This window comes from Oncorhynchus mykiss, chromosome 7, assembly GCF_057628025.1.
Source record: "Oncorhynchus mykiss isolate SJ-2025 chromosome 7, ASM5762802v1, whole genome shotgun sequence".
Classification (NCBI taxonomy): Eukaryota; Metazoa; Chordata; class Actinopteri; order Salmoniformes; family Salmonidae; genus Oncorhynchus; species Oncorhynchus mykiss.
The window spans coordinates 75,102,886-75,116,575 of NC_143028.1; the positions used below are offsets into that span (position 1 = coordinate 75,102,886).

At 49.2% G+C, this 13,690-nt stretch overlaps 1 protein-coding gene across 5 annotated transcripts in view; it reads right to left on the reverse strand.

Moving 5' to 3' along the window:
* LOC110528585 (integrin alpha-7) overlaps positions 1–13,690 on the reverse strand; it is a 70,454-nt gene that overhangs the window by 35,297 nt on the left and 21,467 nt on the right. For all 5 annotated transcript variants that reach the window (XM_090241987.1, XM_090241989.1, XM_090241986.1 and 2 more), the window contains exons 2-3: positions 2,355–2,562; positions 498–753 (exon numbers count right to left, since the gene is read on the reverse strand). In XM_090241987.1, coding sequence (XP_090098113.1) covers positions 498–753; positions 2,355–2,562 — 464 coding nt within the window. The remainder of the gene's footprint in view (positions 1–497; positions 754–2,354; positions 2,563–13,690) is intronic.

The following is a 13,690-nucleotide window of genomic DNA, read 5'->3' on the forward strand; positions in this document are numbered from 1 at the left end:
TGTTGATCCCTGACATTAAATAATGACAGTTCCCATCCATCAGCCCATCAACTACCTGCTGGGAATCAATCACTTTGATCGATCAGTATGACTGCGGAGGCCAGGCAGTAGGCTTATCAGTAGGCAATGATTTGTCCACTTAAATACATGTAATTTTATGAAAACAGAATTGATGGCTTTTGGGTAGTTGTTTTTCAGTACACTTCTGCATCTAAGACAACTGTAAGGGAAAAACTGACTAAAAAGCTCCAATAATATATTTTCAGTCTAACTCCATCATTTTAGAAAGTGCCAAAAATATTTTTAGGATTCATATAAGTAAAGGCATACTGTATAGTAGCTGAATCGACACAACAAGACGTGTACGAAAACATCTGACAACAAGCTTTGACTTAACTACCAGTGGAAACACCTCAGCTGTCGGTCATCACTATTTAACCTGTATTTATACAGGTGTGTCTCAATGAGAGAAAGAAAAAAAAGGCCTGTCACTGTACCTTTCCAGTTGTACGTTCCAGGAGCTCCGAACATGATAAACTGGTTGTCGGGTGTGAAGGCGGCAGACAGACCCTGCTGACAGAAGCCAAACTGTTCGTGTCCCTGGGGTCGCCCCTCACAGAACTTCCACTCCCCTCCGTCTAGGTCATCCCTCTCGGTCAGGTCCTCACTGAGCACGTAGCAACGCCCGATGGGGTCCCGCGTCTCCGACGGCAGGCCCACGCGCTGACGCAGCTCGTACAGATGGGCACACGTCTGAAAAAAGGGACAGGAGAGGTATGGAGTAGCAGGTTCATTGATGAGGTCCCACAGGTTTGGACAGAGGCGGCAGAGAAGCTAAGTAACTGGAATAGATGGTCTAGTACACTACAGACATGCTAAACACATCTCGTAAAGGTGGGCACAAGTTTGCTTCATTGAATTGGTCCCACAGGTCTGATTCATTGAATTGGTCCCACAGGTCTGATTCATTGAATTGGTCCCACAGGTCTGATTCATTGAATTGGTCCCACAGGTCTGATTCATTGAATTGGTCCCACAGGTCTGATTCATTGAATTGGTCCCACAGGTCTGATTCATTGAATTGGTCCCACAGGTCTGATTCATTGAATTGGTCCCACAGGTCTGATTCATTGAATTGGTCCCACAGGTCTGATTCATTGAATTGGTCCCACAGGTCTGATTCATTGAATTGGTCCCACAGGTCTGGTTCTTTGAATTGGTCCCAAAGGTCTGATTCATTTAAAAATATATATATATTTAACTGGGCAAGTCAGTTAAGAACACATTCTTATTTTCAATGACGGCCTAGGAACAGTGGGTTAACTGTCTTGTTCAGGGGCAGAACGACATATTTTACCTTGTCAGCTCAGGGATTCAACCCAGCAGCCTTTCGGTTACTGGATCAACGCCCTAACCACTAGGCTACCTGCCGCCTCTTCATTGAAGAGGTCCCACAGCTCTGGTTCATTGAAGAGGTCCCACAGGTCTGAACAGAGGCAGGAGCAGTAGTAGTACCATCTCAGCATAACTGAGACAACTACAATAGATGGCTAGCTATTCTACAAACATGAGTTCTTCCTAACTCAGCCTTTCCCAAACTCTGTCTTGGCTACCCCAAGGTGTTGGTTTTTGCCCTGGTACTACACAGTTGATTCAAATAATCAAAGCTTGATGATTAGTTGATTATTTTAAATCAGCTGTGTAATGCAAGAGCAAACAAAACATGCACCTCTTGGGGTCTCGAGGACCGAGTTTGGAAAACGCTGTCCTAACCACTCAAACTGACCAGGGAAACCTCTGGACCCGAGCTACAGGCTCTAACCAGGGCCTGGAGTTATTCAGGGAAACCTCTGGACCCGAGCTACAGGCTCTAACCAGGGCCTGGAGTTATTCAGGGAAACCTCTGGACCCGAGCTACAGGCTCTAACCAGGGCCTGGAGTTTTTCAGGGAAACATCTGGACCCGAGCTACAGGCTCTAACCAGGGCCTGGAGTTATTCAGGGAAACCTCTGGACCCGAGCTACAGGCTCTAACCAGGGCCTGGAGTTATTCAGGGAAACCTCTGGACCCGAGCTACAGGCTCTAACCAGGGCCTGGAGTTATTCAGGGAAACCTCTGGACCCGAGCTACAGGCTCTAACTAGGGCCTGGAGTTGGTTAGGGAAACCTCTGGACCCGAGCTACAGGCTCTAACCAGGGCCTGGAGTTATTCAGGGAAACCTCTGGACCCGAGCTACAGGCTCTAACCAGGGCCTGGAGGTATTCAGGGAAACCTCTGGACCCGAGCTACAGGCTCTAACCAGGGCCTGGAGTTTTTCAGGGAAACCTCTGTGTAATTGTGTACTGTGTACTAACCACCACCTTTCCCCCAATCCCCTGGCTCTTGACTGTTACTCCTAGCCACTGGTTGTCCTTGCTTTCCCAGTCGAGGTTTACGTCTCCATCGATGTCCACGCGCTCACAGTCAAACTCCTCGCCTGTGATTGGACAGCGGTACAGAGCGCCAGGGCGCTTCCTCTGCATCATGCCCAGTCCTCTGGCCCGCGGCGCCCCCACCAGGATCCTGTTAGCAAGACACACAAACACACATGAATTTCTATGGAAATGGACAATGAAAGTGTTGTGGCGTAGCAAATTGTATTATATTGTTTCATACTGTATGTGATTGTTTCTGGGAGTATCCATTTAATAAAAGGGTAATGAGTAGTTGCTGCATCCATTTTTGGACTTATAAATTAATTAATTGTTACATTTTCAATGCTTAGCAGGACAGAAAATAGTCCAATTCACATTCTTATCAAGAGAACAACCCTGGTGATCTCTCTGCCTCTGATCTGGCAGACTCACTAAACACAAATGCTTGATTTGTAAATTATGTCTGAGTGTTGGAGTGTGCCCCTGGCTATCCATAAATTTAAAAAACAAGAAAAATGGTGCCATCTGGATTGCATTATATAAGTATTTTAAAATTATTCACACTGTAGTTTTACTTTTACTTTTGATACTTAAGGATCTTTTTAAACCAAATACTATAATTTTACTCAAGTACTATTTTACTTGGTGACTTTCACATTTACTTGAGTTATTATCCATTAAGTTATCTTTCATTTTATTCAAATATGACAGTTGTTTACTTTTTCCACCACTGTCTTTTAGGCCAGGAAAGCTTCCTTCACACACAACTGTTACCAGGAGCACAGTCTCTCATGACAGACTGATCGAAACACAAATGATTAAGTAGCAGGCCAGCACACTTAAGATTTGGTTCTGGTGATACTGGCAACATACCTACAAGCCCAATAGTCACCCTCTGACCTGTAAACACCGTGGGCACCATACTGTAGTTATGGACTTTTATTGGTTCCTGGAGTTGTTTCTAGACAGGTCACATGGTCAGAAAACAGGAAACCCTTCCGACCCTACTGTTTAATGTTTCGGTTTGGAAAATGCATCTGGACACAGTACCAGCTTTTTAATTTCACCTGGCTGCCAATTTGAGGAGCCGCCTGAAGAGTGAGAGGAATGGCAGATAGAGGAATCCAGCAGTGCTGAGGCAGAGAGCTCGTAGTGAGGACGACTGGCTAATATTCTGAACTTTGTGTGGTGATCTTTCTGGCACCCAGAGCTGCTGAGGCATCAGCCAAATGGATGTTGCACAGAGTGGACGAGGAGAAGTCCAGAGGCTATAAGACTCAGGCTGGTTCCCAGACTTGACCTCTACAAGATCATCAACAGACTACATCAACCATCATCTACCATCCTCTATCCAGCTCTCTCCACTCAAGGCATGAACTGACCCTCTCCATCTTCGGAGGATAAAGATTTCAAAGACATGGCCTCTATTGGTTGACCTGTCATGATATATTGCTTGTTTGTTTTTGAAGCGCTTTGAGATTCTATGAAACGTGATATAGAAATGTAATAAATTACGATTATTGTTACGTATGACCTGCTCTCCTGAGCTAGTTAGTTTAGATGTTGTATATTTGACATGTTGTTAACAACAACCTCAGTTACTTTCAGTGAGGTCTCTATTCTTTGACACACAAAGCATCAACATATTACTGGGAGGTTGTATCTATCACTGATACTACTATGTGTTATCATGATTCCCTCCCCCTCCTATCTTTTGTAACGGTTGCATTTTCAGTGGCTCTGGCTTCTGCCTTATACGGGCTGGCTGGTCCAGGGGGCTGGCTGGTCCAGGGGGCTATTTAAAAACGCACCATTGAACAACATTCCAACCAACCAATTCTCTCTCTCCTCTCTCTCTCTCTCTCTCTCTCTCTCTCTCTCTCTCTCTCTCTCTCTCTCTCTCTCCACTCTCTCCTATCAGCCATCGCATGGCACAGGCCCAGAAACTAGACACATAGAAAGAGTGGGGGAGTGGGGGGAGTGGGAGAGAGAGAAAGTGAGAAAGAGAGGAAGAATGAGTCAAGAGAGGGAATTAGAAAGAGGTAGAGCTAAAGGGGGGCAGAGGGAGAAAGAGAGAAAAAAGAGAGAGAGATAATGAGAGAGAGAGAAAGAGAGAGAGAGAGAGAGAAAGAGAAAGAGTGCATGAGAGAGAGAGCGAGAGAGAGAGCGAGAGAGAGAGAGAGAGAGAGAGAGAGAAAAGGGTCATGTTCAGAATGAGACAATTCTTTGAAATGGCTATAAATACGGTCTAGTTGAGGGGAATGCTACGTAAGTAGCTAGATGTACCCAGGCTTTCCAACATTGGGTAGCTTCACTTAACTTCACATTCCAGCTAAGGATTCATCCGGACTACGGAGGTGGATATTGCTCTTCCGCCGGCCGTTAACTCTAGCAGGCTTGTAACTGAGCGTGTCTAGTCGAACGCCAAACTCTTAATTCAGACAATGCAGAACCATTAACCCATGGGAGAGGCAGAGAAACATTTACATTTGTACCGAAAGCAACATGAATTAAAAGCTTTCTTGGACATTTAGCAGGCTATGGTGTGAATAATTAATATTACTATATTTTAAACACACAACAACAAAAAAACATTTTATTAGCAAACTATTTGGTAAATATTGAATTGGTCATCTTCCTCAAATGTGATTGGTCCTCAACTCGTGGCTCAGGCATTTTCATTCAGGATAAATGCAGTTAGCCTGCCCCAGAGCAGGTTAGTCCTCAAGGATACGTCGCTGTAGAAATTTGCCTGGCTAAAAGGTGAGCCACTTTCGGGGTAACGGTTATCCCAAGTTGAACTCAGAATTGACCCAAAGTTGCCTCGCTACCTCTTCAAACCTGATTGGTAGTATAGGGCTCAGACAGAAAGACAGAGGCCTGAAGTGGTTGAGCATGGTGAATTACTAGCCTGTCAGTCGTCAGTACCACACTAAAACTGACGGCAGGTGTAGGGCTGTTGGATTAAGATAATGTATTTACTGTGTGAACAAATGGCTAAGACAGTCATTCCTAGCCTGGAGTGACTCCTAACCACTCCTGAACTCTGTGCTTGAGTCAACTTCTCCAGTGTTCATTGTCACGTCATGACAGCAAATGAGGGGTAGTAGGCTAATACAATACAGTTCAATCTGGCGACTAGGCTAAAGTCACTCCTTGCACTGAGACATGGCTGTGTAGACTCCCATGGTGTTTAGAGAAGTCAACAGTCATGTCTCAGAGCAAAATTACTTTGTTAAAGCTATGTGTAAAGAGGGAACAGGCTGGAGGGCTCCAGGCAGGATAACAGTTGGTGTATCTAACCTGACTACAGGGTAACAGTTGGTGTATCTAACCTGACTACAGGGTAACAGTTGGTGTATCTAACCTGACTACAGGGTAACAGCTGGTGTATCTAACCTGACTACAGCTACAGGGTAACAGCTGGTGTATCTAACCTGACTACAGGGTAACAGCTGGTGTATCTAACCTGACTACAGGGTAACAGTTGATGTATCTAACCTGACTACAGGGTAACAGTTGGTGTATCTAACCTGACTACAGCTACAGGATAACAGTTGGTGTATCTAACCTGACTACAGGATAACAGTTGGTGTATCTAACCTGACTACAGGATAACAGTTGGTGTATCTAACCTGACTACAGGATAACAGTTGGTGTATCTAACCTGACTACAGGATAACACCTGGTGTATCTAACCTGACTACAGGATAACAGTTGGTGTATCTAACCTGACTACAGGATAACAGTTGGTGTATCTAACCTGACTACAGCTACAGGATAACAGTTGGTGTATCTAACCTGACTACAGGATAACAGTTGGTGTATCTAACCTGACTACAGGATAACACCTGGTGTATCTAACCTGACTACAGGATAACAGTTGGTGTATCTAACCTGACTACAGGATAACAGTTGGTGTATCTAACCTGACTACAGGGTAACAGTTGGTGTATCTAACCTGACTACAGCTACAGGATAACAGTTGGTGTATCTAACCTGACTACAGGATAACAGTTGGTGTATCTAACCTGACTACAGGATAACACCTGGTGTATCTAACCTGAATACAGGATAACAGTTGGTGTATCTAACCTGACTACAGGATAACAGCTGGTGTATCTAACCTGACTACAGGATAACAGTTGGTGTATCTAACCTGACTACAGGATAACAGCTGGTGTATCTAACCTGACTACAGCTACAGGATAACAGTTGGTGTATCTAACCTGACTACAGGATAACACCTGGTGTATCTAACCTGACTACAGGATAACAGTTGGTGTATCTAACCTGGCTACAGCTACAGGATAACAGTTGGTGTATCTAACCTGACTACAGGATAACAGCTGGTGTATCTAACCTGACTACAGCATAACAGTTGGTGTATCTCACCTGGCGTCACTCTGGACCCTGATCTCTCTTTTGACAAACATATCAAGACCATTTCAAGGACAGCTTTTTTCCATCTTTGTAACATTACAAAAATCTGAAACTTTCTGTCCAATAATGATGCTGAAAAATGATTCCATGCTTTTGTCACTTCTAGGTTAGACTACTGCAATGCTCTACTTTCCAGCTACCTGGATAAAGCACTAAATAAACTTCAGTTAGTGCTAAACACAGCTGCTAGAATCTTTTATTATAATTTTTCTTCACCTATTTTTTCTCCCCAATTTCGTGGTTTCCAATTGGTAGTAGTTACAGTCTTGTCTCATCCCTGCAACTGCCGTACGGACTCGGGAGAGGCGAAGGTCGAGAGCCATGCGTCCTCTGAAACACAACCCAACCATGCCGCACTGCTTCTTCACACAATTCCCAACCAACCCGGATGCCAGCGCACACTGCGCCCAGACACCACAGGAGTCGCTAGTGCGCGATGAGACAAGGATATCCCTGCCTACCAAACCCTCCCTAACACAGACGACGCTGGGCCAATTGACAGCTGCTAGAATCTTGACAAGAACCAAAGAAATTTGATCATATTACTCCAGTGCTAGCCTCTCTACACTTGCTTCCTGTTAAGGCAAGGGCTGATTTCAAGGTTTTACTGGTAACCTACAAAGCATTTCAGGGGCTTGCTCCTACCTATCTTTCCAATTTGGTCCTGCCGTACATACCTACACGTACGCTACGGTCACAAGACGCAGGCCTCCGAAACTGACCCTAGAATTTCTAAGGAGCAGCTGGAGGCAAGGCTTTCTCCTATAGAGCTCCATTTTCATGGAATGGTCCACCTACCCATGTGAGAGACGCAGACTAAAGTTCTTATTGAAGACATCTCTTCAGTAGGTCCTATGATTGAGTGTAGTCTTGCCCAGGAGTGTGAAGGTGAACGGAAAGGCACTGGAGCAAGGAACCGCCCTTGCTGTCTCTGCCTGGCCGGTTCCCCTCTCTCCACTGGGATTCTCTGCCTCTAACCCTATTACAGGGGCTGAGTCACTGGCTTACTGGTGCTCTTCCATGCCGTCCCTAGGAGGAGTGCGTCACTTGAGTGGGTCGAGTCACTGACGCGATCTTCCTGTCTGGGTTGGTCTGTCTGGGTTATCACTGTGATTATTCTTATTTGACCCTGCTGGTCATCTATGAACATTTGGAAATCTTGGCCATGTACTGTTATAATCTCCACCCGGCACAGCCAGAAAAGGACTGGCCTTCCATCATAGCCTGGTTCCTCTCTAGGTTTCTTCCTAGGTTCTGGCATTTCTAGGGAGTTTTTCCTAGCCACCGTGCTTCTACACCTGCATTGCTTGCTGTTTGGGGTTTTAGGCTGGGTTTCTGTACAGCACTTTGAGATATCAGCTGATGTAAGAAGGGCTTTATAAATACATTTGATTTGATTTTGATTTGACTACAGCTACAGGGTAACAGTTGGTGTATCCAGGATGGGAGGGGGGTAGATCTACATCCCTCTCATCTTCTCTCCTCAGCTACCTAGACGGCACTCTAGTCTGACAGCCAGCCACCCAGCCACCTGGCCAGCCCTCTATTCTGACAGCCAGCCACCCACCCAGCCACCTAGCCAACCCTCTAGTCTGACAGCCAGCCACCAAGCCACCTGGCCAGCCCTCTAATCTGACAGCAAGCCACCCAGCCAGCCACCTAGCCAGCCCTCTAGTCTGACAGCCAGCAACCCAGCCCTCTAGTCTGGCAGCCAGCCACTATGCCATCCACCCAGCCATCTCTCTTGTCTGACAGCCAGCCACTCAGCCAGCCACCTATTCAGCCCTCTAGTCTGACAGCCAGCCACCCAGCCAGCCAGCTACCTAGGCGGCCCTCTAGTCTGACAGCCAGCCACCCAGCTACCTGGCCAGCCCTCTAATCTGACAGCCAGCCATCCAGCCAACCCTCTAGTCTGACAGCCAGCCACCAAGCCAGCCCTCTAGTCTGACAGCCAGCCACCCAGCCAGCCCTCTAGTCTGACAGCCAGCCACCCAGCCAGCTACCTAGCCAGCCCTCTAGTCTGACAGCCAGCCAACCAGCCAGCTACCTAGCCAGCCCACTAGTCTGACAGCCAGACAGCCCTCTAGTCTGACAGCCAGCCACCCAGCCAGCCCTCTAGTCTGACAGCCAGCCACCCAGCCAGCCACCTAGCCAGGCCTCTATTCTGACAGCCAGCCAACCAGCCAGCCCCCTAGCAAACCCTCTAGTCTGACAGCCAGCCACCTAGACAGCCCTCTAGTCTGACAGCCAGCCACCCTGCCAGCCCTCTAGTCAGACAGTCAGCCACCTCGTTAGCACTCTTGTCTGACAGCCAGCCTCCCAGCCAACAACCTAGCCAGCCCTCTTGTCTGACAGCCAGCCACCTAGCCAACCAGCCCTCTAGTCTGACAGCCAGCCACCTAGCCAGCCCTCTAGTCTGACAGCCAGCCTCCCAGCCAACAACCTAGCCAGCCCTCTTGTCTGACAGCCAGCCACCTAGCCAACCAGCCCTCTAGTCTGACAGCCAGCCACCTAGCCAGCCCTCTAGTCTGACAGCCAGCCACCCAGCCAGCCCTCTAGTCTGACAGCCAGCCAGCCAACCAGCCTTCTAGTCTGACAGTCAGCCACCTCGTTAGCACTCTTGTCTGACAGCAAGCCATCCAGCCAGCCACCTAGCCAGCCCTCTAGTCTGGCAGCCAGCCACTATGCCAGCCACCCAGCCATCCCTCTTGTCTGACAGCCAGCCACGCAGCTACCTAGCCATTCCTCTTGTCTGAGAGCCAGCCACCCAGCCACCTAGCCAGCCCTCTAGTCTGACAGCCAGCCACCCAGCCAGCCACCTAGCCAGCCCTCTAGTCTGACAGCCAGCCACCCAGACAGCTCTCTAGTCTGACCGCCAGCCACCCAGCCAGCCATCTACCTAGCCGGCCCTCTAGTCTGGCAGCCAGCCACCCAGCCACCTAGCCAGCCCTCTAGTCTGACAGCCAGCCAGCCACCCAGCCAGCCACCTAGCCAGCCCTCTAGTCTGACAGCCAGCCACCCAGCCAGCCCTCTAGTCTGACAGCCAGCCACCCAGCCAGCCCTCTAGTCTGATAGCCAGCCACCCAGCCAGCCCTCTAGTCTGACAGCCATCCACCCAGCCAGCTACCTAGCCAGGCCTCTAGTCTGACAGCCAGCCACCCAGCCAGCTACCTAGCCAGCCCTCTAGTCTGACAGCCAGCCAGCTCTCTAGTCTGACAGCCAGCCACTCAGCCAGCCCCCTAGCCAACCCTCTAGTCTGACAGCCAGCCAACTAGACAGCCCTCTAGTCTGACAGCCAGCCACCCAGCCAGTCCTCCTGTCTGACAGGCAGCCATCCAGCCAGCCCGCTTGTCTGACAGCCAGACACCCAGCCAACCCTGTAGTCTGACAGCCAGCCACCCTGCCAGCCCACTAGTCTAACAGCCAGCCAACCAGCCAGCCCCCTAGCCAACCCTCTAGTCTGACAGCCAGCCAACTAGACAGCCCTCTAGTCTGACAGCCAGCCACCCAGCCAGCCCTACTGTCTGACAGCCAGCCATCCAGCCAGCCCGCTTGTCTGACAGCCAGACACCCAGCCAGCTACCTAGCCAGCCCTCTAGTCTAACAGCCAGCCACCCAGCCAGCCACCTAGCCAGGCCTCTATTCTGACAGCCAGCCAACCAGCCTGCCCCCTAGCAAACCCTCTAGTCTGACAGCCAGCCACCTAGACAACCCTCTAGTCTGACAGCCAGCCACCCTTCCAGCCCTCTAGTCTAACAGCCAGCCAACCAGCCAGCCCTCTTGTCTGACAGCCAGCCTCCCAGCCAACAACCTAGCCAGCCCTCTTGTCTGACAGCCAGCCACCTAGGCAACCAGCCCTCTAGTCTGACAGCCAGCCACCTAGCCAGCCCTCTAGTCTGACCGCCAGCCACCAAGCCAGCCACCTAGCCAGCCCTCTAGTCTGACAGCCAGCCACCTAGCCAGCCCTCTAGTCTGACCGCCAGCCACCAAGCCAGCCACCTAGCCAGCCCTCTAGTCTGACAGCCAGCCACCCAGCCAGCCCTCTAGTCTGACAGCCAGCCACCCAGCCAGCCCTCTAGTCTGACAGTCAGCCAACCAGCCAGCTACCTAGCCAGCCCTCTAGTCTGACAGCCAGCCACCCAGCCAGCTACCTAGCCAGCCCTCTAGTCTGACAGCCAGCCAACTAGACAGCCCTCTAGCCTGACAGCCAGCCACCCAGCCAGCCCTCCTGTCTGACAGCCAGCCAACCAGCCAGCCCGCTTGTCTGACAGCCAGACACCCAGCCAGCTACCTAGCCAGCCCTCTAGTCTGACAGCCAGCCAGCCGTCTAGTCTGACAGTCAGCCACCCAGCCAGCCCTCTAGTCTGACAGCCAGCCACCCAGCCAGCCACCTAGCCAACCCTCTAGTCTGACAGCCAGCCACCTAGACAGCCCTCCAGTCTGACAGCCAGCCACCCAGCCATCCCTCTAGTCTGACAGTCAGCCACCCAGCCAGCCCTCTAGTCTAACAGCCAGCCAACCAGACAGCCATCTTGTCTAACAGCCAGCCACCCAGCCACCCTACCTAGCCAGCCCTCTAGTCTGACAGCCAGCCACCCAGCCACCTAGCCAGCCCTCTAGTCTGACAGCCAGCCACCCAGCCAGCCCTCTAGTCTGACAGCCAGCCAGCCACCCACCCAGCCACCCAGCCAGCTCTCTAGTCTGATAGCCAGCCACCCAGCACCGCCACCTCTAGTGGAGCAGCCACCCACCCACCCAGCCACATAGCCAGCCCCTTGTCTGACAGTAAATATTTTTATTTTCAACATCTCCTTCACCAGTCTTATTCATGTGTTCCAAATGGCACCCTATTCCCACAGCCAGCCACCCAGCCATTCCTCTAGTCTGACAGCCAACCAGCCACCCACCCAGCCACCCAGCCAGCTCTCTAGTCTGACAGCCAGCCAGCCAGCACCGCCACCTCTAGTGGAGCAGCCAGCCAGCCACCCACCAAGCCAGACCTCTAGTCTGACAGCCAGCCACCCAGCGAGCCCTCTAGTCTGACAGCCAGCCACCCAGCACCGCCACCTCTAGTGGAGCAGCCAGCCAGCCAGCCACCCAGCCAGCCAGCTCTCTAGTCTGACAGCCAGCCACCCAGCCAGCCACCCAGCCAGCCCTCTAGTCTGACAGCCAGCCACCCAGCCAGCCCTCTAGTCTGACAGCCAGCCAGCCACCCACCCAGCCACCCAGCCAGCTCTCTAGTCTGACAGCCAGCCACCCTGCACCGCCACCTCTAGTGGAGCAGCCAGCCACCCACCCACCTAGCCAGCCCCCTAGTCTGACAGTAAGTCTTTTATTTTCAACGTCTCCTTCACCAGTCTTACTCATGTGTTCCAAATGGCACCCTATTCCCACATAGTGCACCTTAACAGCTCCCTACAACATAGGCTTACTGTTTCCCTAATAGCACAACACACTTCCATGGAAGTGCAGTCATGCATGCCACAGAAGTGATCTTCTTACTTAATGAGTCAAAACCTACATGAATGTGTCCCAAATGACACCCAATTCCCTATATAGTGCACTATGTAGGGAATAGGTTGCTATTTGGGAAACAGTTCATGAGAAACAGCATCTGACATTATTATTAGACCTGGGTTCAAACACTATTAAAAACATGTTAAATACTTTATCTGAGCTTGATTGAACTTGCCTGGCACAATGGAATCAATAGAAAGGTCACAACAGTTCCAAACCCTACACATCAGACACACCAGGAAGGCTAAAGGAAAGATTTCAAATACTATTTGAACCCTTGTCTGGTGTATGAGCAGCCACCGTCCATAACCTAGTGAATCTGTGCTAAGGTAAGCTAAATAAAGGGGACCTGGGTAAGAGAAACAAGTTATCACTAAAAGCATGATACAAAGTTTAACCCTGTAAACAGCAGCATTCATCTAGTCCTCTAGTTCTTTTAAGGTAATACCTAAACTCTCCCACGTTATTGCATGTACTGTAGACACACATTACACAGGCAGGTGTTTGGGTCCACTGGGGCAATATAACATCTTCCATGCAGGAAAGTGGAGCTAGGTGTATGCTGAGAGGAATATACTGGTACGTTGGCTTCCAACCTGTATTTGCAGCAATAGAAGCTTATACTAATCTAAAGATCCAGTACATATGAAGTTAAACACCTCATACACTATCTATAAGGCTTTACTCACAAAGACACACATCAATTCTGAAATTCACAGAGGGATTCATAGCACTTTCAACACGTAGTTACTATAGATATATAGGTTCTGGCTATACAATGTTCACTGCCAATGTTATTGACCTTGAAGGAGATGTACTGCTGTTTCCAAGGCTTCTTCTGTTATATGCAGATTGTATGTTAATCTGTATTTAACAGAGGAAGCCCTGAAAACAGCAGTGCATCTCATTCAAGGTAAATTGACTTGATGAAGCCGACTGCAAAATGCATTGTTCGTTCCATTTGTAATGAAATGCAATCAATAAAAAAAAGTACCGATCAAAATTCAATCAATGAAAATTGTATCGGACAATATTAGATCAATAAAGGTTGGTCATTGTTTTTGTGTTGCAGTCCACAATATACCATTGTGCCAGCTAAATACAACATCTCCTCTCTCAGTTATCTCATCTTTCCATACTCCACGGAGGGCAGATATCCACACCCATAGAGATCCTATTAAGTGTTCCAGAATGGGTAAAAAAACGGCAGCCATATTGGTCATGGAGAAATTTTTCAAAAAAACAGTCTAATTAGAATGAATGGCAGTAGAAGCATAATCCTGATTTTACTGAAGGAGGAAACTAAAAGTAAGGCA